Genomic DNA, 22,212 nt, shown 5'->3' with positions numbered 1-22,212 from the left:
TAAAAAGGAGGACAATTTTATATGTGAAATTTTTTAGTGTTTCCTAGTTGAAAACTAGGATACACTACCATATGATAGTCATAAAGCATCTATACATCTAATCACACCTTAACTTTGTAGTATATGGACCATATCCATACTTTTTATGTACTTGCAAATGGTATGTGAAAGGAATATTATTTATTTATTAGGAATATTATTATTTATGTACTTACAAATGGTGTGTGAAAGGAATATTATTTAGCACATGGGAGGAAAAAAACCTTGATTCATACCCAGAATTTCGCACTGTGCAATTTAATTTTTTTGCCAGTCTTAGGGCCTGAGCACTGTCCCTGGCTTTTTTTGCTCAAGGCTTGCACTCTACCAGTTGAGCCACAGTGCCACTTCCAGCTTTTTCTGTGTGTGTGTGTGGTGCTGAGGAATTGAACGCAGGGCTCCATGCATGCTAGGTGAGCACTCTACCACTGAGCCACATTCCCAGCCCGCACACTCTGAAACTTAAAGGTCCCAAGTGTTCCAAGCTCTAGTTCCTCAGCCTAGAAATCAAAGTTTCATCAATTGAGGAAGCTAAATTCCTTGCATATCTCATTAAAGTGAAATATCACCAAGTGTGCATCAATCAGTTCAACATAGTCATTTTTAAACATTTGATCATCAGTAATCCAAATACTGCTCTGTATCTAGCCTATTAAATGTGAGAGAACTGAAAGATTAACAAACACTAAGGAATTCAAAAATTTTTAAATATGTCACATTTTACTAAATGTATGTTAATGGAAGAGTTAGAAGTAAAATTCACTACATAGGTAAATAAAGAGATGAGAAACAAGAGCAACAAACGAAATGCAATAAAGGATAAACAGAAGAACACTAAAGAAATAAAAATATTTCTATAAAAGGCACAGTACGAGCCAGGCACTGGTGACATCATAGATACAGATGAGTAAACCTTTTCTTCTTTTTCTTCCATTTCCTAAATCCCCCAAAACTCTTAAGAAAAATCCTTGATGATGAAATTACGGGGGTTTTGTATGTCAAATGACTAAGCCAGGTGCAGAGGCTTCTTCCTGACATTACAGCTTCTCAGGAGGCAAAAATGGGGGAATGATGAATAATGGCTCCAAGCCAGCCTGCACAAGTCAAGCTCACAAGTCTTCACACCAATCGCTGAGGGCAGTGGTATGTACCTGTCATCCGAAAGTACTGAGGAAGTACAATGGCAAGGCACACTCGGCCATCTCGGCAGTTCAGGGAAGCACTAACGGGGCAACTGAAATCCAGGCTACTCTGAGAATAAAGTAGAACCCTGAGCAAAAGGAGGGTAGCTCAAAAGTAGAGGACCTCTTCCTAGCAAGCCAACAGAGCCTGAATTCAAACCCCAGTACCACCAAAATAATGGTTTTATGTTTTACATGTCTACATACAAATACTAGTTGTACCAAAGGGTTTCATTATATTTCCAAACATGCATGCAATGTATCCTGGTCAAGTTTACCCCCCTATCTTCCCCTCATCCCCCTCCTCACTTCTTAAAATAATTTCAAACTTCTGATTTCATCAATGTACATAAAGTACTTCATACATTCTCTTCACCCTCACATTTTACCATCTCCCCCTCCAGCTGGTACACACACACCTCCAAGTGTAATCTGTTTCATATGTCATTGATTTTGGAGAGTGGATATGTGTCTTTTTCAATCTGTCTTAGACTTAATATGATGATCTTCCAGTTCTATTCATTCTTCTGCAAATACCATAATTTTGTTCTTCTTTATGGCTGGATAATACTCCTGTTTATCTATCCATGCATCTATCTATATATATGCACATAAATAGACCACATGCTATTTATCCATGCATCAGCTGATAAACACTTATATTTTGACTATAAATAGTGCTGCTATAAACACAGATATGCAGGTATCTCAACTGTATGTTATCTTCCTTCTTTCAAATATACACCCAGAAGTTGAATAGTAGGACCCTATGGTTCTTCTATTTTTAGCTTTCTAAGGAACCTCCGGATTACTGTAAATTAGTGGCTGTACTAATTTATATTACCATCAAGGATTTAAAGGTTTCCAACATCCTTGCCAGTATTTGTTGTTTCCTTGATGAAAAGCACACTAACCTGGTGAGATCAAACATCAATGATGCTTTGATTTGCATTTTTATTATGGCCAAGGATGTTGAACACTTCCTCAGATGCACTATGAGCCATCCATTCTTAACACTAATGGTGATGATGTAAGGCTTAAAGGTCCCTGCATCCTCTGAAGATGCTAGAGCGGACTCTGCTCTGTGCTTGTCTCTTCAATTCTGGTAGCCTCAGATGTTCCCTGCATGTGATGAAGATGCATTGCTCCAGTTACAACTCAACCATCATAAGATGGCCTTCACGTCATCATCTTCATCATCAGCACCACCACCATCTGTATCTGTCTTCGGTGTCAAAATTTTCCCTTTGTATAAGCACCAGTCAAAACAGATAAGGGCCTATCCTAATGACCTCATATTCATTTCATTATCTCTACAAAGATCCTATTTTTAAATGAAGCCCCATTCTGAGGTACTAGGGTTAAGACTTCGATGTATCTTTCTGAGAGGACATAATTTAAATATCACTGCTAGTAGAAGTAATTGAATCTTTGACAGTAGGCTAGTAAAGTACTAATACTTAGTCACATTAAGCAGATCCAGATGAAACAAACACATACCGTTGTTATTTCTGTCCAAACTATGAAATGCCAATTTCATTTTTATCTCATGGTCTTGAAGGTACTGCACAAATTCTTCAAAGTTCAGTTTTGAGTCAGCATTGGTATCTGCAGCTTCAAGAATTTCCTATGAAAGAATTTCCTATGTTGTAAGTAAAGCTACCATTCCAATTAACATTTGCAAATTTCACTCCTACTAATAATTATGATTGCCTTACTTATTACCCAGCTTTTTGTCAGTAATTGTTCCAAGTCTATTAAGTGGCTTTAAAAAAAGAACTTTGGGGGGGGTGGAGGTGGGGAGGAGGACTGGGAGGGAGAGAAGGTAGGAGAACAATGAAGGTGGGGTAACAAGTAGGACAAGAAATGTACTCACTGCCTTATGTAACTGTAACCCCTCTCTACATCACCTTGACAATGAAATAAAGTTTAAAAAACCTTTTGTAATAATTATGAGCCTTCCTAGTAGATACGTAATTGCTTGAAGTAAACAATGACTGTCAAGGACCTCAAAGAAATAGACACTAAGAGATATACAGCTTTGACATCAGAGGTAAAACCAACAGGTGTTTTGTTTTTGAAGGGAGGTTGTTTTTGTTTTGGCCAGACATAGGGCTTGAACTCAGGGCTGGGCACTGCCCCTGAGGTTCTTTTGTGTGAGCCCAGTGCTCTACCACTGCAGCCATAGCGCCACTCTCATAGTCTTTCACCACTCTCAGAGCCCAAGCTGGCTCTGAAGTGAGGTCCTCAGAGCTCAGCCTCCTGAGTAACTAGGACGATAGCTGTGAGCTACTGGCACCTGGCTTTAAAGGTTTTTTAACTACAAGATTTTATAATAACATTAAAATGCATATCATATAAATTTTCAGCAGCCTCCTGTCTCATTGGACATATTTTATCCATCTTTATACCATTAATGGCTAACATAAAGTATGGCATACATAGGCCCTTAATAAATAAATTGGATAACATACTTTATTGAGTTGAACAGTAAGTATTATGAGCTGAGTACTGGACTAGATATTAGGAATTTGGAAAACACAAAAGATCTCATCTCTTCTCTAAATCCAGTTACAGACTAGCATAGATAACTCTCATAACCAAAAACAATATGTTAGATGATGTAATAAGAATGCATTCAAGGTTCAATAAGGTTTGGAGAGATTCTGGAAAGCATTCACAGAATACTGCTTCTGATCAGATTCACAAAGAAAAGCAGGTATTAAGTAAACAAATAGGTGTGGACATTCTAAGGATATGCGATCATATTTGCATGGAGGCAGGAGAGATAAGAATTCAAAGAACATCATAATTATCATAATAGAGATAATAATAGCTAACACTGGTTGAACACTTCTAAGCACTTTATATGGATAAATTCATTTAATCTTCATAACAACCCTAAATAGTGCCGATCTGGTAAGGAGACACTAAATGGGAGAAAATGTCAAAGATAAGATGGGCAAGGGAGGGGCTGGGAATATGGCCTAGTGGCAAGAGTGCTTGCCTCATATACATGAAGCCCTGGGTTCGATTCCTCAGCACCACATATATAGTAAAAGCCAGAAGTGACACTGGCTCAAGTGGCAGAGTGCTAGCCTTGAGCAAAAAGAAGCCAGAACAGTGCTCAGGCCCAGAGTCAAAGGCCCAGGACTGGCCAAAAAAAAAAGAAAGAAAAGAAAAGAGTATGTAGAGACAGATGTAAAATTCTGATTTTTTAAAATTATTTTACACTTACTTTTAATCTACTGGTTTTCCACTTAGATAAGTAATATAACAATTTGTTTTACAGTAAACTTCTTGAGAGTGATGTCAGCAAGACGATGAAATAGAAGTGTTGGCCTCCCTTCCCCTCACCCTACTCTGGAGAGTTCAGCCAGCAATTTTCTACACATTAGAATGCACGCCGTTTAGAAATCTCTAATATTTAAAAGCAAGCCTGAGACATCTACATGGTCACCAGAACTGAGTGAATACTTCTTTAAAAGAGTAAGTACAGTTTTACTTCAACTAAACTGCTCTTCCATGCTGACAAGCCAGCATTTCCCCACAGTTCTATCCAGCTCCCCCAGCATTCCCAAGATGCCTCCCAGAAAGGCAGCTCAAGTCTTGCATCACAAAGAATATTAGTGGTGACAGCACAGCTGTGGTTAGATATACAAAGTGAGGCAAAGATGTTAGAGACCAGTACATGAACCTTGATGTTATCTCTGTGTTCTTTCCAACTCTGGTTCCCAAGCAAAGACACTATTCAATGGCCCACTTGTAAAACTGAACTGGTTGCCTTCAAAAACAGTGCAAAGTTCAACCTAAGTTTGAGTCTACTGATGCTTACCACTAAGCATGAAAGTCTACTCCAATAATCCCATTCAGGCAGGGAGATACTTCAAAGAAACAAAGGCTCACTGAACTTAGAAAATCAAGCACCGACTCCATTAAGTCAAAATACCTGTTCAATGACACTCAGGCAGGGAATTTCCCACTCCATGTATTTTAGAGAAGCACAGAAGCTAGAATTACCTGACCTGAAAGGTCAAATCAACACTGATTTACCCAAAAGCCCAACCATGGTACCACCATGGCAGGGAGACAATAGCCAGTGGCTTAATGTCTAAGAATCACTGTCCCTGGGTCTATAAAATGCATATCCCAAATAGTGGAATTTCCCTGCCAGGAAAACATGAAATCATTGGCCTTATCTGAAGCCACTGTAGGGCCTAGCCCCAGCATCACCCAACATTAGAGCAAAGGTATCAGCTCAGCCAATTAAAGGTAGCAACATGCCCTGCTTGTCTGGGGGTGATAATCGCCCTCTGGTCCTTCTAGAATCACAGGCTAAATGGTGAATACCTATTCTTGACATAGAAACCTGCTATCTTCTCAAATATACAGACAAATACAAGGAAGAACAAGACAATTACAAAGAATTAGAGAATCATATCTCCAAAAGATACTAACATGGCTCTAATGATGGACCCTAAGATCTTGAGAAGAGATCAAAGAAATGGCTACATTATTCAGTTTTGCTGTATCACAACAAGATATCTAACACAGCTAACACAAAAAGACTTATTTAGCTCAAAGTTTAGAAGGTTCAAAAATCAAGATTGGGCAGTCCCATTTGTCTTGCCTCTGTGAGGCTGTCAGATATACTGGCATGTCACCACAGGAATGTGTGCAGGAGCAAATAATCAGGTCTTAAACTAGACCACAAAGAAACAAAGTACAGAGTACCCTTCTTTCTGAGGGCATTCCTATAATGGCTTCAGGACCTCCTACAAAGATCTATATCTTAAACCACAGCAATGGCTTGAGCATTGTAGCTCAAGCCTGTAATCATAACTAACATGAAGATAGGCCAGTCCAGGCAAATGGGAATTGGGAAGACTCTATCTCAACTAATAGTTGAAAAGAGTGACAGGCCTGTTATCCCAGTTAGGCACGGTGCTGTGTGCCAATTATCACCAATGGCATGAGGAGAGCCCCGCAGAACAGCAGCCAGGGCTGACCTGGGCATCAAGTAAGATCCTCCCGTGAAAATAACCAATACAAGGAAACATGACTCGAAGTGCTAGAGAACCTTGTCTAGCAAGTGTGAGGATCTAAGTTGAGTCCCAAGTACTGTCAAAAATAAAAATAAAAAGGCTGGGCACTGGTGGATCACCCTGTAATGCTAGTTACCCACGAGGCTGAGATCTGAGGATCACAGTTCAAAACCAGCTGGGGCAGGAAAGCCTATGAGACTCTTTTATTTTATTTTTATTTATTTTTATTATTATTATTTTTTTTTTGCTCAAGGCTAGCACTCTACCTCTTGAGCCACAGTGCCACTTCCAGCTTTTTCTGAGTATGTGATGCTGAAGAATGGAACCCAGAGCTTCATGCATGCTAGGCAAGCCCTCTACCACTAGGCCACATTCCCAGCCCCATGAGACTTTTTTTTTGTCTTGTAGATTCTATTTTTTTTTATTTTTGTTGTCAAACTGATGTACAGAGAGGTTACAGTTTCATACATTAGGCATTGGGTAAATTTCTTGTACTGTTTGTTGCTTCCTCCCTCATTTCCCCCCTCCCCCTTCCCCCTTTTCCCTTCCCCCCCCTCCCACATGAGAGTCTTTATCTCCAATTAAGCACCAGAAAACAGGAAGTGGAACTGTGGCTCAAAGTGGTAGAGAGCTAGCCTTGAGCAAAAGAGATCAGGGACAGCACCCAGGGCCTGAGTTCAATCAATAACAAGAAGTTCATAGTACCTCCCAATCCTGCTACCACAGGACCGATCTCACTCTAATGGGACAGGTATTATATTAGCAGTGATAGAGACCAAGGTAAGTAATTTTTCTCTTGGTATCCTTAAGTTCCATCTAAGTCATTTTTGAATTACTCAAGGGAATGGGGGGGGGGGCGGTTTAGCTTGAGTGTTACAACGCCTTCCTAGCAATCTCAAGACCCTGAGTTCAAACGCAGTACCCTCACCTCAAAAACCAAAGACCCTCTGGAACACTATAAAAGTCTGGCTTTTGTGTACGTGTGTCAGAAAGAGTAGCTTTGGACAACCCACGTTTGCATGTCATTTGGAGAAAACCTTCTTAAAAAAGAATCCTTTGCCTGTGATCCCAAAGTCTTCACTCTGACTAGGTTCAGCGAATTCTGAATGTCCCCAACCCAGTCACCATCTCCCCCAACCCGACCACTGGGAAGTGACCGTGGTGCGAAGCTTGCCGCTGATGAGCTCTCAGGTTGCACGCGTCGCGCTGGGTGGTTCTGTTGAAGGAAGCCATCGAGGGAGATCTCGCCTTGCCCCGGCTTTGCAAAGGGCGGTCAGGCGGGGCTTCCCCAGAACATCTCTCCACGCCGCTGTGGCTCACCTTCTCCGAGCTCATGCCAAACGAGGAGCTCCAGTAGTCCAACCCTTCCCTGAGCTCCACGATGTCCACCACGCCGTCCCCATTGCGGTCCAGATCTTCAAAGAGGATCTGGTAGCGGAAGTGGTCTTCCTCACTCAGGCAGGCCACCTCGGGCAGCACGAGGCCCCGCAGCCAGCGCAGCATGGCCGGCGCCCGGAGGCCCGGAGGCCCGCTGGGCGCTCTCTCCCGCCGCGCCGGGGGTCTCTCGAGGCGGCAGACACGGCCTCCTCGGACAGAACCTTCCAGCACCACCCGATGGGAGCCCAAGCCTCCTCTGGAGGTCGAGGGCCGGGTCGCCGCGTGAGGTCCTGCCGGAAGCTAGAAGCTCCTTTCCGGAAGTTGAGGGCCAGGAGGCGCACACGAGGCCCTGCCGGAAGCTGGGAAGCTGGAGGCCCCTTCCGGAAGTTGGGGGCCAGGAGGCCGCACGAGGCCCTGCCGGAAGCTGGAGGCCCTTCCAGAAGTTGAGGGCGGTCGCCGCAAGGCCCTGCCGGAAGCTGGCGGCCCCTTTCCGGAAGTTGAGGGCCAGGAGGCGCACACAAGGCCCTGCCGGAAGCTGGAGGCCCTTCCGGAAGTTGAGGGCGGTCGCCGCAAGGCCCTGCCGGAAGCTGGCGGCCCCTTTCCGGAAGTTGAGGGCCAGGAGGCGCACACGAGGCCCTGCCGGAAGCTGGAGGCCCTTCCGGAAGTTGAGGGCCAGGAGGCGCACACGAGGCCCTGCCGGAAGCTAGAAGCTCCTTTCCGGAAGTTGAGGGCCAGGAGGCCGCACGAGGCCCTGCCGGAACCTGGGGAGCCGGAGGCCCCTTCCGGAAGTTGAGGGCGGTCGCCGAGCCTTCGGGAAGTTGTCTCTTGGCCTCCACTGCTTTCTTTTTTAATTTTCTAAGAACAGCGTGGTGCTCTTCCCCCTCCCCCTCCCCCTCCCGCGGTTGTAAGTTTTCATCCCCCCCCCCCCCGTGATGCGCAGGAGTCACGGGCGACGGGCGGCGCGTCCCCTTCCGGTCACGCTCATCACCCTCGTCCCCCCCCCCTGCACAGTTAATATCCACATGCGCCCTGTGACCCCGAAGCGGGGCGGCCTCCCTCCCCTCTCCCTCCCCCTGTGAGCCCCGCAGCGCCCTCCCTCCCCTCCCCCTCCCCCTGTGAGCCCCGAAGTGGGGCGGCCTCCCTCCCCTCTCCCTCCCCCTGTGAGCCCCGCAGCGCCCTCCCTCCCCTCCCCCTCCCCCTGTGAGCCCCGAAGTGGGGCGGCCTCCCTCCCCTCTCCCTCCCCCTGTGAGCCCCGCAGCGGCCTCCCTCCCCTCTCCCTCCCCCTGTGAGCCCCGCAGCACCCCCCCTCCCCTCTCCCTCCCCCTGAGACCCCGAAGCGGCCTCCCTCCCCTCTCCCTCCCCCTGTGAGCCCCGCAGCGGCCTCCCTCCCCTCTCCCTCCCCCTGTGAGCCCCGCAGCACCCTCCCTCCCCTCTCCCTCCCCCCTGTGAGCCCCACAGCACCCTCCCTCCCCTCTCCCTCCCCCTGTGAGCCCCACAGCACCCTCCCTCCCCTCTCCCTCCCCCTGTGAGCCCCGCAGCGCCCTCCCTCCCCTCTCCCTCCCCCTGTGAGCCCCACAGCACCCTCCCTCCCCTCTCCCTCCCCCTGTGAGCCCCGCAGCGCCCTCCCTCCCCTCTCCCTCCCCCTGTGACCCCGCAGCGCCCTCCCTCCCCTCTCCCTCCCCCTGTGACCCCGAAGCGGGGCGGCTTCCCTCCCCTCTCCCTCCCCCTGTGAGCCCCGCAGCGGCCTCCCTCCCCTCTCCCTCCCCCTGTGACCCCGCAGCGCCCTCCCTCCCCTCTCCCTCCCCCCGTGAGCCCCGCAGCACCCTCCCTCCCCTCTCCCTCCCCCTGTGACCCCGCAGCGCCCTCCCTCCCCTCTCCCTCCCCCTGTGAGCCCCGCAGCGCCCTCCCTCCCCTCCCCCTCCCCCTGTGAGCCCCGAAGTGGGGCGGCCTCCCTCCCCTCTCCCTCCCCCTGTGAGCCCCGCAGCGGCCTCCCTCCCCTCTCCCTCCCCCTGTGAGCCCCACAGCGCCCTCCCTCCCCTCTCCCTCCCCCTGTGAGCCCCGCAGCACCCTCCCTACCCTCTCCCTCCCCCTGTGAGCCCCGCAGCACCCTCCCTCTCCTCTCCCTCCCCCCCTGTGAGCGCCCCACAGCACCCTCCCTCCCCTCTCCCTCCCCCTGTGATCCCCGCAGCGCCCTCCCTCCCCTCTCCCTCCCCCTGTGAGCGCCCCACAGCACCCTCCCTCCTCTCTCCCTCCCCCTGTGAGCCCAGCAGCACCCTCCCTCCCCTCTCCCTCCCCCTGTGAGCCCCGCAGCACCCTCCCTCTCCTCTCCCTCCCCCCCTGTGAGCGCCCCACAGCACCCTCCCTACCCTCTCCCTCCCCCTGTGAGCGCCCCACAGCACCCTCCCTCCCCTCTCCCTCCCCCTGTGAGCGCCCCACAGCACCCTCCCTCCCCTCTCCCTCCCCCCTGTGAGCCCCACAGCACCCTCCCTCCCCTCTCCCTCCCCCTGTGAGCCCCACAGCACCCTCCCTACCCTCTCCCTCCCCCTGTGAGCCCCGCAGCGGCGTCCCTCCCCTCTCCCTCCCCCTGTGAGCCCCGCAGCACCCTCCCTACCCTCTCCCTCCCACTGTGAGCCCCGAAGCGGCCTCCCTCCCCTCTCCCTCCCGCCTTCCCTCAATTAGATAAACACATACACAATACCCAGCTCAGAAAAAATCACGCACGGGACGGCAAGGGGGTGAACTACAGGGAGGAAAAGTGAAAGGATTCTACACAGTGGTTAGGAGTAACAACAGCAGTGAAACCCCTTGCTTCGCAGCCTGGAGGTCACTTGGCTTCGCATCATCGTACGTGATGGTAAGTGTATGGCCACCGAGCTCTGTGACCTCTGCCAGGACGCCCCACACAGTCACCAATGATCATCAGCCAGGGACACCGTGGAATCAGCTTCTCTGGGTCTGGCTCACTTCACTTACTGTGACTTTTTTTCCCCATGTCTTTCCAGTCTCTTACGAATGAGGCAATGTCATTCTCTCTGACAGATGCATAGAATCCCGTTGTGTATGTACCACAGTATCTTGATCCACTCATCTACTGAAGGGCATCTGGGTTGGTTTCATATTTTAGCTATGGTATATAATGCTGCATGACCACAGTAGCTTTAGTATGGCCTTGTTTGTGATCCTGTGGGTAAATGCCCAGAAGTGGGGTTGCTGGGTCAGAGAGTCTTTTGCACCCCCTACATCTTTAAGAGACTAACTTGTTGTTTCAGCCACTCACAAACATTTTTTTTTAAAAAAACAACTTTCGTATTACAAAACTACCTTCGTATTACAAGGCTTCATATAGCAACATTGCTGGCCCTACCCTCCACCCTGAAACACCACTTTCTTTGACACCACACACATCTGTCACTTCTCCGCCTCTCTTAGACCCTTTTCCAGCTACAAGGTGAACCTCATCTTTTCTAACGTGAGGCCCTGGAGAACTGCAGTAGATGTGCTGGATGGTTTATATAGACAGCTAGTTCTGTAATTCATCACTTTGAAGTTGTGTGTCCTCTATTCATATCCTTTAAAAGCCAGACTCAGGTCAGGCACCGGTGGCTCACACCTGTAATCTTAGCTGCTCAGGAGGCTGAGATCTGAGGATGGAAGTTGGAAGCCAGCCCCAGTAGGGAAGTTTGTGAAATTCTTATCTCCAATTAAACACCAGAAAACCAGAAGTGGGGCTGTGGCTCAAACAAAGTACTAACTTTGAGCACAAAAGCTCAGAGACAATGCCTAGGCCCTGAGAACAAGCCCCTGGACCAGCACCAAAAACTGAAAGGAAGAAAGCAAAAAGTGACCAGGTGCCATTAAATGCATACTGTTTCGCTGAATAAGTTTAGAAATTAACAATAAAACAGAAATCTATTGACTTGTTTATAAATGTGCATGTATGCAATAAATAAATGCCAGATTATAGTTTATGTATTAAACACATTGCAGCTTACTGCTTTAAGCTCAGTAAGCAATGTCGTTTTTCTATATATTTGCTCAATTAACAACTTATTCAGGAAAGTACTGTTATTCTCAATTTACAGAGGAAGAAACTGTGAAAACACCTGAAATTTTAGGGTGTTTGTCAGTTCATCTCCAGTTACCCAGTGAAATTGATAAGGAAAACCCGCTGTTATCAAACAAAATAAATGGCTTATTTGTCTACTGTAAGAAAAGTATGGAACAAGAGCTTGTTGTTGGCGTAAGTCAGGACCTCTCAACTCCAACACCCTTGGCATTTGAGACCCAGCAATTTCTTGTTCTGTTGTAGCAGAATGTCTGACAGCATTCCTGGCCTTTCCTCACCGGACACCAGTAAAACACACACACGCGCGCACATACACAAGAGCATCAAAAATGTAAAAAACACCAAATGTATGTCCCCAGGGGACAAAACCACCCTAGATGAGACAAAGCTGACTCTGGAAGTCTGGTGAAGCAAAAGACCCAAGTCTCATTAAGAGACCAAATGAGGCTGGGAATGTGGCTTAGTGGTAGAGTGCTTGCATAGCATGCATGAAGCCCTGGGTTCAATTCCTTAGTGCCACATACCCAGAAAAGGCCAGAGTGGCACCGTGGCTCAAGTGGTAGAGGTCTCACCTGGAGCAAAAAAAGCTCAGGGACAGTGCCTAGGGCCTGAGTTTAAGCCTCAGGACTGGCCAAAACAAACAAAAGAAGAAGCCAAATGAGAGTAAGGTCACACATGTAACCCTAGCTACTTAGGAGGCTGAGATCTTAAGATCAAAGCCTGCAAGGGGCAGACAAGTCCTTGAGACTCGTATCTCAACTTGACTTCCAAAAAAGCTCAAAGTGGATTGTAGCTCAAGTGGTAGAGTACCAGCCTTGAGCAAAAAAGCTAAAGGATGGTAGCTGGGCCCTGAGTTCAAGCCATAGTACCAAAGAAGATATAAAAAAGGAGAGAGGCTGGGTCCCTTGACCCTCACCGAAAGGCCGTTAAAGCAGAGCCAAGCCCAGGCCATTCTGCTCACAGGGTGTGGGGTGCGGTTTTTCCTATAAGGCTAAGAAAATCATCAAGGACATGCCCGTGGTCGAACAAGATCTGGATCCAGATAGTACTACAGCGTCAGTGTAAATGGTCATTTATTGGAACTGAGACACTAATTCAAATGCTCAGCTATTATTACTGATGATGCAAGTGAAGTGTTTGACTTCTGAACTCAAGCAAGGGCAGAATGAAATGACTGAAGTAATTCCTCTGACTGATGATGTTCTAACTACATTAAGGAAGGAAGAGTTACAAAAATTGAAACGATCTTGAAGGGATATTACCCACTCTTCAGTCAAAGAATAAAAAGTTAAAGGAAGACATTGAAAGAGAGAAGCAGTGGATGGATGAGCAGCAACAAATGCTGAAAACTCTAACTACAATCCTCAGTGAACTGGAAACCCAGGTTTGTAATCGCTAATAAGATGAAAACAGAAAGTCTCAGTATAAAAGAATTTAAGGAGAAACTCTTGATTGCCCTGCGTGAGTTTCTGGAAGACCATTTTCCCCTGCCTAGTGGAAAACTTAAAAGGAAAAAGACAAACATTGAATCCACCGCAGAGCTGATAACATTGAATGAGATTATAGAGATTCTTATAAATAGAATGTTTGATGTTCCACATGAATCCTTATGTCCAAATTAGTGATTCCTTTTGGCCACCATATGTTGAGCTGCTGCTGCACAATGGAATTGTTTTGAGACATCCTGAAGATCCAAATCAAGTGAGACTGGAAGCCTTTCATCAGTAAAAGGATGAGCTCTTTTCATACTATAAGGAATCTGTTATCCAGAGATAAAGGAAGCATAGTACCACTTGAATAAGCCAGGAATATCCAGAGATAAAGGAAGCACAGTACCATTTGAGTAAGCCAGGAGTAATAACTAGCTCACCGCCCCCATTCCTTCTGCTGGTTTGTTAGGCAGGGTCTCTCCATGGAGCTAGACTGGTGTCCATCTCCAGCTCCCATCTCTCTAGTGCTGGTTGTGGTGTGTGCCACCACCAAGCCAGGCCGTCGATCTACTTTAAAACTTAAATAACATGTGCTGCCAACTATTCATTTTTAAGTGATTTTTTTAATCATTCAGTACTTTGATGTTTTCAACTGCAAGTGAAAAATACTATGGACTGTATTTATGTACTTTATTTAAAGTTCTTTGAAAAATTGTAAATCTGTGAAGTTGCTAATGTTTTTCTAGAATTGTTGTATTGGAAGCTATTGGCTCATGCCTACAGGCTGGGATCTGAGGATCCCAGATTGAAGCCAGCCAGGTGGACCTTTATCTCCAAATAACTATCAAAGCCAGAATTAGAGGCAGGGCACAAGTAGTGGGGCACCAGCCATATTGAAAAGGCTTGAAGCCTTGAGTTCAAGCCCCAGAACAGTACTGCCCCCCCCAAAAAAAAGAAAGGTCATTTAATTTGGAGATTTTTTTTTCTTATGGTGCTAGGTAGCAAACCAGGACTTTGTCCAAGGTAAGCAAGCACTCAACTACCCATCTCAGGAGACAGTTTTAAACTTGAAATAATATCCAACTAGAAAACATAATTTAAAAATATTGAGCAAATCTGTTCCATATGTTTTTTTCCTATGATTGTTAAAAATTGGAATATGGAAAGCTAATAGGTAAAGCTGCCATGAAATTTTTTATTTTGTATTAAATACCAACTGACAGTATATGTTAATACCCTTGTGTTTCTGTAATTATTACCAAGAAAATTGTGTTGAAAAATTATCAAAATCGAGAGACAAAGGATAAAAAGACAAACCAATGCAACAGCAATACTTTAAAACTACATGGTGTAGGACCTTCAGGAAGTCAAGAAAGAAATGGAAGCAAAAATTGATACAGTCTACTCCTCTATTAAAGAAGACCTTAACATCCTGAGAAATGCAAGACATGAAAAAACGGATTCAAAACACAACTCATTAAAAGAAGAAATTACCACAATGAGAGCTGATCTGGCAACCATAAACAGCTCACTCATCTCAATGCAAACCACACCCGCAGCCACATCACAAAGAATTGATCATCTTGAATCTCGAGTCTCTCTTTTAGATGATGATTCAGCTGATAAGGACCAAAAGATTACTGCACTCCAAGAAACTGTCAGACTCCAGGGCAGATGAATCCAGGAGATAGTGGACAGGGAGTAGAGATATAATCGGAATAGATGAAGGAGAGGAGTACCAGAGCAGAGGTATACAACACATACTCAATAGAATTATTACCGAGAATTTCCCCAATCTCAAAAGGGAAAACCTCACCCAAATAACAGAAACATATAGGTCACCTGGCAGACTGGACCCTAGAAGATCCTCCCCCAGACACATTAACAAGGCCTCAGATCTCAACAATAAGGAGAAAATTTTGAATGCAGCCAAAACAAAGAAAGAACTATATTACAACGGAAAAAAAAAAAAAAAAAAAAGATCAAAATCACGGCAAACCTCTCCACACAAACTTACAACGCATGAAGAGCCTGGAAAAACACAATCCAAGTCCTTCAGGCCAACAACTGTCAACCCAAACCACAGAGACTACACAGATACTTGGAGGCTAAACCCCTCACTGTTACCTAACACTTGGATCACAGAGCAAATTAAGGACGAAATTAACGAATTCATAAGCCACATGAAAATACATCACAAACCTATGAGATTACAGCTAAGGCATTGCTGAGGGGCAAGATCATTGCCCTCAGCACACACATTGAAAGAATAGAATCAGAACAGGTAAATAACCTCATGATGCAGGTAAAACATCTGGAAAAACAAGAAAAAAATTGAATCTAAAACGACTAGGAGGAGAGAGATCACAAAGATTAAAGAAGAGATAAATCTGATTGAGAATAGAAAGACCATTCAACAAATAAAAGCTCGTACTTTGAGAAAATGAATAAAATTGACAGACCCTTGCAAGACTTACAAAAAAAGAAGAAGAAGAAGCAGGAGAAGAGACTCATATCCGTAAGATCAGGGACTCCACCAGAAAAATTACAACAAATAAACAGGATATTCAAACAATCATAAGGAACTATTTCCAGAACCTCTACTCGCTAAAGAACAAAAATTTTACAGAAATGGATCAATTCTTAGAGAAGTATAAACTGCCCAAACTGAATCAAGAAGAAATAAATCAACTAAATAAACCAATAACTTACAGCGAGATACAGGAGGTAATCAAGAGCCTCCCAAAAAAGAAAAGCCCAGGCCTGAATGGATTCACCAATGAATTCTACAAAACTTTCAGTGAGGAGCTAATACCAATACTCCTCAAACTCTTCCATGAAATCCCAAACTCATTCTATGAAGCTAATATTATACTCATCCCCAAACCAAGCAAAGACGCAACAAAAAAAGAGAATTACAGACCAATATCACTTATGAACACAGATGCAAAGGTCCTCAACAAAATATTAGCTAACAGGATCCAGAAACTGATCAAGAAAATTATACATCATGATCAACTAGTCTTTATCCCACAGACGCAAGGATAGTTCAACACCCGGAAATCAATAAATGTAATTCACCACATCAACAGAGCTAAGACCAAGAACCACATCATTTCAGCCGATGCCCAAAAAACCTTTGACAAAATACAATACCTATACATGTTAAAAGCCCTGGAGAGAACAGGAATAGAGGGAACATTTTTTAAAACAATAAAAGCCATATACAACAGACCAACTACTAATATCATATTAAATGAGGAGAAACTAAAACCATTTCCCCTAAACTCAGGAACAAGACAAGGATGCCCACTCTCCCCGCTTCTATTCAACATGGTGCTGGAATCCCTAGCCATAGCAATAAGGCAAGAGGAGGGCATCAAAGGGATCCACATTGGCAAAGAAGAAATCAAACTATCCCTATTCGCAGATGACATGATCTTATATCTGAAGGACCCAAAAAACTCAGTCCCCAAACTCCTACACCTAATAAACCATTTTGGCAAAGTAGCAGGATACACAATCAATCCACAGAAATCAGCAGCTTTTCTGTACATGATCAATGTAGAAGCAGAAAAGGAAATTATGGAAATAATACCATTTACAATAGCTAAAAAAAGAATAAATTAACTAGGGATTAACCTAACTAAAGATGTGAATGACCTATTTAATGAGAACTAAAAATCTAAAAAGGGAAATCAAAGAGGACACAAGGAGATGGAAAGACCTCCCATGCTCATGGGTTGGCAGAATCAATATAGTGAAAATGGCCATATTGCCCAAAATATTATACAAATTCAATGCAATCCCCATCAAGATCCCAGCTACATTCTTCACTGAAAGAGAGAAAACAACCCATAAATTCATATGGAACAACAAAAGACCTAGAATAGCCAAAGCAATTCTAGGCAAAAGAAGCAGTGCAGGAGGTATCACAATTCCAGACTTCAAGCTCTATTATAGAGTCATCATAACAAAAACAGCCTGGTATTGGTATAAAAACAGACCTGGAGACCAATGGAATAGGATAGAAGACCCAGAAATAAATCCACATAATTACAGCCAGCTGATATTCGACAAAGGAGCTAAATACATACAATGGAAAAAACATAGCCTCTTCAACTACTGGTGCTGGGAAAACTGGACAGCCATATGTAGAAAACTCAAAATAGACCCTAGCCTATCACCATGCACCAAGATCAATTCAAAATGGATTAAGGACCTCAACATCAGACCTGAATCCTTGAAACCACTGAGGGACAGAGTAGGAAAGACTCTAGAACTTATAGGCACAGGAAGGAACTTCCTGATTAGAGTCCCAGGGACACAACAGATAGGGGAGAGACTCGACAAATGGAACTACTACAAAATAAAAAGTTTCTGCACAGCTAAAGACATAGCCACCAAAATAGAAAGACAGCCAACCTTATGGGAAAGGATCTTCACCAGCACAGCAACAGACAAAGGCCTAATATCTGTCATCTACAGAGAACTCAAAAAACTAACCCCCGCTCTCCAGCCACCCAAGATGCTGAAAGGGAAGAAGGCCAAGGGGAAGAAGGTGGCCCCGGCCCCTGCTGTCGTGAAAAAGCAGGAGGCCAAGAAGGTGGTGAATCCTCTGTTCGAAAAGAGGCCTAAGAACTTTGGCATTGGACAGGACATCCAGCCCAAGAGGGACTTCACTCGCTTTGTCAAATGGCCCCGATACATCCGGCTGCAAAGACAGACGGCAATCCTGTACAAATGGCTGAAAGTGCCTCCTGCAATTAACCAGTTTACCCAGGCCTTGAACCGCCAGACAGCTACACAGTTACTTAAGCTGGCCCACAAGTATAGGCCAGAGACAAAGCAGGAGAAGAAGCAGAGACTGTTGGCCCGAGCTGAGAAGAAAGCTGCTGGCAAAGGAGACGTCCCCACTAAGAGACCTCCAGTCCTTCGAGCAGGGGTTAACACTGTCACCACCCTGGTGGAGAACAAGAAGGCTCAGCTTGTAGTGATTGCCCATGATGTGGATCCTATCGAGCTGGTTGTGTTCCTGCCCGCCCTGTGCCGCAAGATGGGTGTTCCCTACTGCATCATTAAGGGGCAGGCCAGGCTGGGGCGCCTCGTGCACAGGAAGACGTGCACCACCGTTGCCTTCACTCAAGTTAACTCAGAAGACAAAGGATCTCTAGCAAAGCTGGTGGAGGCCATTAGGACCAATTACAATGACAGATATGATGAGATCCGGCGTCACTGGGGAGGCAATGTCCTGGGTCCAAAATCCGTGGCACGAATTGCAAAGCTGGAAAAGGCAAAGGCTAAGGAGCTGGCCACCAAGCTGGGTTAAGTGTGCAATGTTGATTTCTCTGTACATGAAGATAATAAAACTATTCTTCCTCAAAAAAAAAAAAAAAAAAAAAAACTAACCCCCTCCAAACCCAGTAAACCAATTTATTAAACAGGCAAATGAGCTAAAGAGAGACTTCACAGGAGAAGAGATAAAAATGGCAAAGAAACATATGAGGAAATGTTCAACATCCCTGGCAGTAAAGGAGATGCAAATAAAAATAACCCTGAGATACTACTTCACTCCAGTTAGAATGGCCTATACTCTGAACTCAGGCAACAACAAATGCTGGAGGGGATGCAGGGAAAGAGGAACCCTTCTCCATTGTTGGTGGGACTGCAAATTAGTACAACCACTTTGGAGAACAGTATGGAGATTCCTCAAAAAGCTCAGCATAGACCCACCCTATGACCCAGCCATTCCACTCCTAGGCATCTATCCTGAACAACAGGTCTCAGGATATCAAAAAGACATCTGCGTTTCCATGTTTATCGCTGCACAATTCACAATAACCAAAATATGGAAACAACCCAGATGCCCTTCTACAGATAAATGGATCCAAAAAATGTGGTACCTATACACAGTGGAATACTACATAGTGATTAGAAATGATAAAATATTGGTATTTGTTGGGGATTCATCTTGGCCTTAAGGGGGGAAGGGCAATGAGAGCGCTCCGGAGATGCCGCCCTTCCCCCAGCCCTGGGACAGTGTGGAAGTGAGCCACACCTATCTCCTTCTGGGTCCAGAACCAGAAGGGGTAGCTTTGAGACCATCCCCCACCTTGCGCCAGCGAGCACGTGTGCTCCCTTTTCACGCGGGCTTTGCCCACAGGGCGGTACTATGGGAAGTGATGTTAGCCCATGAGGGAGGTCCTTGGGAGCTGCTCTTGGATGGACAAGCTCACCAGCCTATCGCCAGCTCATGCTCAATCCTTGTCATCACTACTATATTACTGTGAGTCCCTCCCGATTAAATTGGATTGCTCTCCGAAGCGTCTCCGAGATCCATCTGTGCCTGGCTTCCTTGGTGGGTAAAGAGGGAGGAAAAGGGGATCTCGTTCGGCCACGTGCATCTTAGGCTAGCCCGTGTCCCTTTGCTCCACCTTGGCTGCCCACTGGTCGGGTGCCCGGGGGAGAGAGTGAAAAGGGGAGCATTGATAAGGGATTAAGCTTAGCATCCCCACACCAGGGGAGGTAAATCTAGCCCGGCAGGTATTCTCAGGGAAATGGTCAGAACTTGAACAAATAACATTGAGCAAGACAAGCCTAGAACACAGAGAACAAAGGGGCATGGTCTCCTTGATGTATGACTGGTGGGGGGTGGGGGGGAGACAGTAGAGACCAAGTCTGCAAAACAACAAACTTCTTGTCAATGGTATTTCCACAGGTTTGGGTCAGTGACCTTACATTATGTATCTAAAACCAAACAATTACTAAACATAAAAAGGTCTAGAATAGCCCTATCAGTGGATCACAAAAGCACAACAGCTATGTACACTTGATCATATAAGACAAAGATAAGCAAACTCTGTTGTTGACGTTACATTTAAAGTTCTAGGTGAATTTCCTTTGGCGTAGGCCATGTGGTTACTGTATATGATTTTGGTACACTGGATATTGTATATATGCCTACCTGATCTAGGGAAGGGAAAGAACAAGGGTGAAAGATATCACAAGAAATGTACTCACTGCCCTATTATGTAACTGTACCCCTTTTGCACAACACCTTGTCAACAAAATTTAATTAATAAAAATCAAAAAACTATATGGTGTAAGCCAACTGCACAACTGGGGGGGGGATGGAGAGGGGAGGCGAAGGAAAAATGAGGGAGGAGGTAACAAGTTGGATGATAAATGTACACACTGCCCTATGTATGAAACTGTAACCCATCTGTACACCACTTTGACCATAAAGAAATGAATACAATTTAAAAAAAAAAAACACAGGAGAGGCGGAGGGAGAGGGAAGTAGGGGGAGAGGGAGAAGGGAAGTAGGGGGAGAGAGTGAAGAGGAGGAAGAGAAAACAAATGACATCCTAAGATTCTGGGTCTATATTCAGAAATAAAATGTATCACCAGTTTGATTTATGACCCTGTACAATGAAAAGTAATGGGGGGGGGCAGAATAATGAGGAGTGAATGTTGGGGGGAAAAAAACAGCTTGGCTGACAGAATCTAGCAAGAGCAATACATATTGACAATGAAACTTAAATCTGACATCTGTGGTGGGAACCAATGATTGGACTCCATACCTGAAGAGTGATATTGCGTTATCGATGCCGCACGGTTCGTCCATTTCATTACAGTGCCCTTGGCGAAGCCTAAGACTCGCACCGTGTGCACTCTTCCAGCGCCGCGCACATCTAGACGGAGGCCTGGGTCTCCACCTCCATCGAGTAAGCCTGTCTGAGGGAAACGAAACATTTCCTATCTCTTTCGGGATTGGATTCCGTTTCTACAAAAGGGGGTCACTGTCCCCTTTCCAAGCAAACCGCACCCCATGCTGCCGCCGGGCGGGGCCTTCCCTGGGAGAAGCTTCCATCCCCGCGGACGGGCTGGGTCGCGGTTGGTGAGGCCGGACGAGGCGTGTGCGCTGCGGGGTGGTGCGGGCGCGCAGTGCGGCACAGCACGGCTGGCTCCTTCGTGTCGGGGTCCGCTGGGGACAGGGGACCCGCGCGTTCCGTAGTGTCACGGCGTGGCCCAGGGAACGGCAGGTGCCCGCAGCAAGGTCCCCAAGCGGGCCGGCCCTGGGGATGGGGCCTCTGATGTCTCCTCCCGGCGGGCGGGCCCCTCGGGGATCCCCAAATGATGGGGAACCTCGGGGATCCCCAAAGGCTAGCCACCTGCGTACACAAGCCTTGAATCCGGACCAGCGCATTCGAGGTGCGCGCTAACGCTCTCCGGGCCTCTTAGGTGGGCTGGTGGCAGTGGGGCAGAGCTGTCATCCGAGCTGCTCAGGAGGCCGAGGCCTGGGTGTGACCGTGTGCGGCCGCCCCCGGGCAGGCAGACCCACGAGCCTCGTCCCCAGCCCACCTACCGGGACACACGGGGCGGGGGGGTTGGTGCGGCCCAGTGGCACGGTGCCAACCTAAAGGGAAGAAGCTGAGCGACCACACCCAGGAGCGGAGGGCGCACGATGGTAACATCTTCTGTTTCACGGTATCACAAAGTCACAGGAGCCCGGACCCCCGCGAATGCTCCGGGCAGCACGATGGAAGGACGAAGGGCAGGGGCAGGAGGAGCCGGGAAGGGCCTGGGGCCCGCCGCCCACCTCGGCCCGCTTTGCTGGGGCGCACAGCTACCCCCGGGATCCGCACAGGGGGCTCGGGGTCCCAAGGCCCCCGGCCAGCAAGGTGCCCAGGCTCCTGATCGCTTCTGCGGATCATGGGGGCGACCCCCCCCCCCCCCATTCCCCACCATGGCCTCCGTGTTTGGCTGGAGATGCCCCGGTGGAGTCTCCCGGTCCTGCCCTGCCCGCCGTCCTCCTCCTGCGCCCAGGCTTGGCTCCCTGACCCAGGAAAACCCCGGGATTTCATGGTCTAAACCATAAAGGCCGGGGGCCGGTGCTCCACCCGGGAGGCCGAGGCCGAGGCCAGCGGGGACGGGAGCGTGCCACAGGGCGCAGCCTCCGTTCCCCACACCCAGCTGTAGGCCCAGCTGTGGCTCACGGGGCAGAGCACCAGCCTCGAGTGGAAAAGCTCAGGGGCCGCAGCCAGTCCCCCGGTTCAAGTCCCAGCACAGAA

The 22,212-nt window shown here is 46.9% G+C and overlaps 2 protein-coding genes and 1 pseudogene across 2 annotated transcripts in view; 2 read left to right on the top strand and 1 right to left on the bottom strand.

The window, feature by feature from the left end:
* LOC125364028 (calcium-binding mitochondrial carrier protein SCaMC-1-like) overlaps positions 1 to 7,768 on the bottom strand; it is a 32,567-nt gene extending 24,799 nt beyond the window's left edge. Inside the window, exons 1-2 of the mRNA XM_048363432.1 lie at positions 7,586 to 7,768; positions 2,721 to 2,847 (exon numbers count right to left, since the gene is read on the bottom strand). Coding sequence (XP_048219389.1) covers positions 2,721 to 2,847; positions 7,586 to 7,768 — 310 coding nt within the window. The remainder of the gene's footprint in view (positions 1 to 2,720; positions 2,848 to 7,585) is intronic.
* Positions 7,767 to 13,507, top strand: LOC125364268 (annotated as a pseudogene).
* A 4,143-nt stretch (positions 13,508 to 17,650) lies between these two features.
* Positions 17,651 to 18,522, top strand: LOC125364117 (60S ribosomal protein L7a-like). The gene has a single exon (XM_048363565.1). It carries the CDS (start codon positions 17,667 to 17,669, stop codon positions 18,465 to 18,467), a length of 801 nt encoding a protein of 266 aa, XP_048219522.1. The 5' UTR covers positions 17,651 to 17,666; the 3' UTR covers positions 18,468 to 18,522.
* The last annotated feature ends 3,690 nt before the right edge of the window (positions 18,523 to 22,212 follow it).

Source organism: Perognathus longimembris, chromosome 15 (assembly GCF_023159225.1).
Source record: "Perognathus longimembris pacificus isolate PPM17 chromosome 15, ASM2315922v1, whole genome shotgun sequence".
Lineage (NCBI taxonomy): Eukaryota > Metazoa > Chordata > Mammalia > Rodentia > Heteromyidae > Perognathus > Perognathus longimembris.
This window is presented reverse-complemented; position numbering and strand designations above follow the sequence as displayed.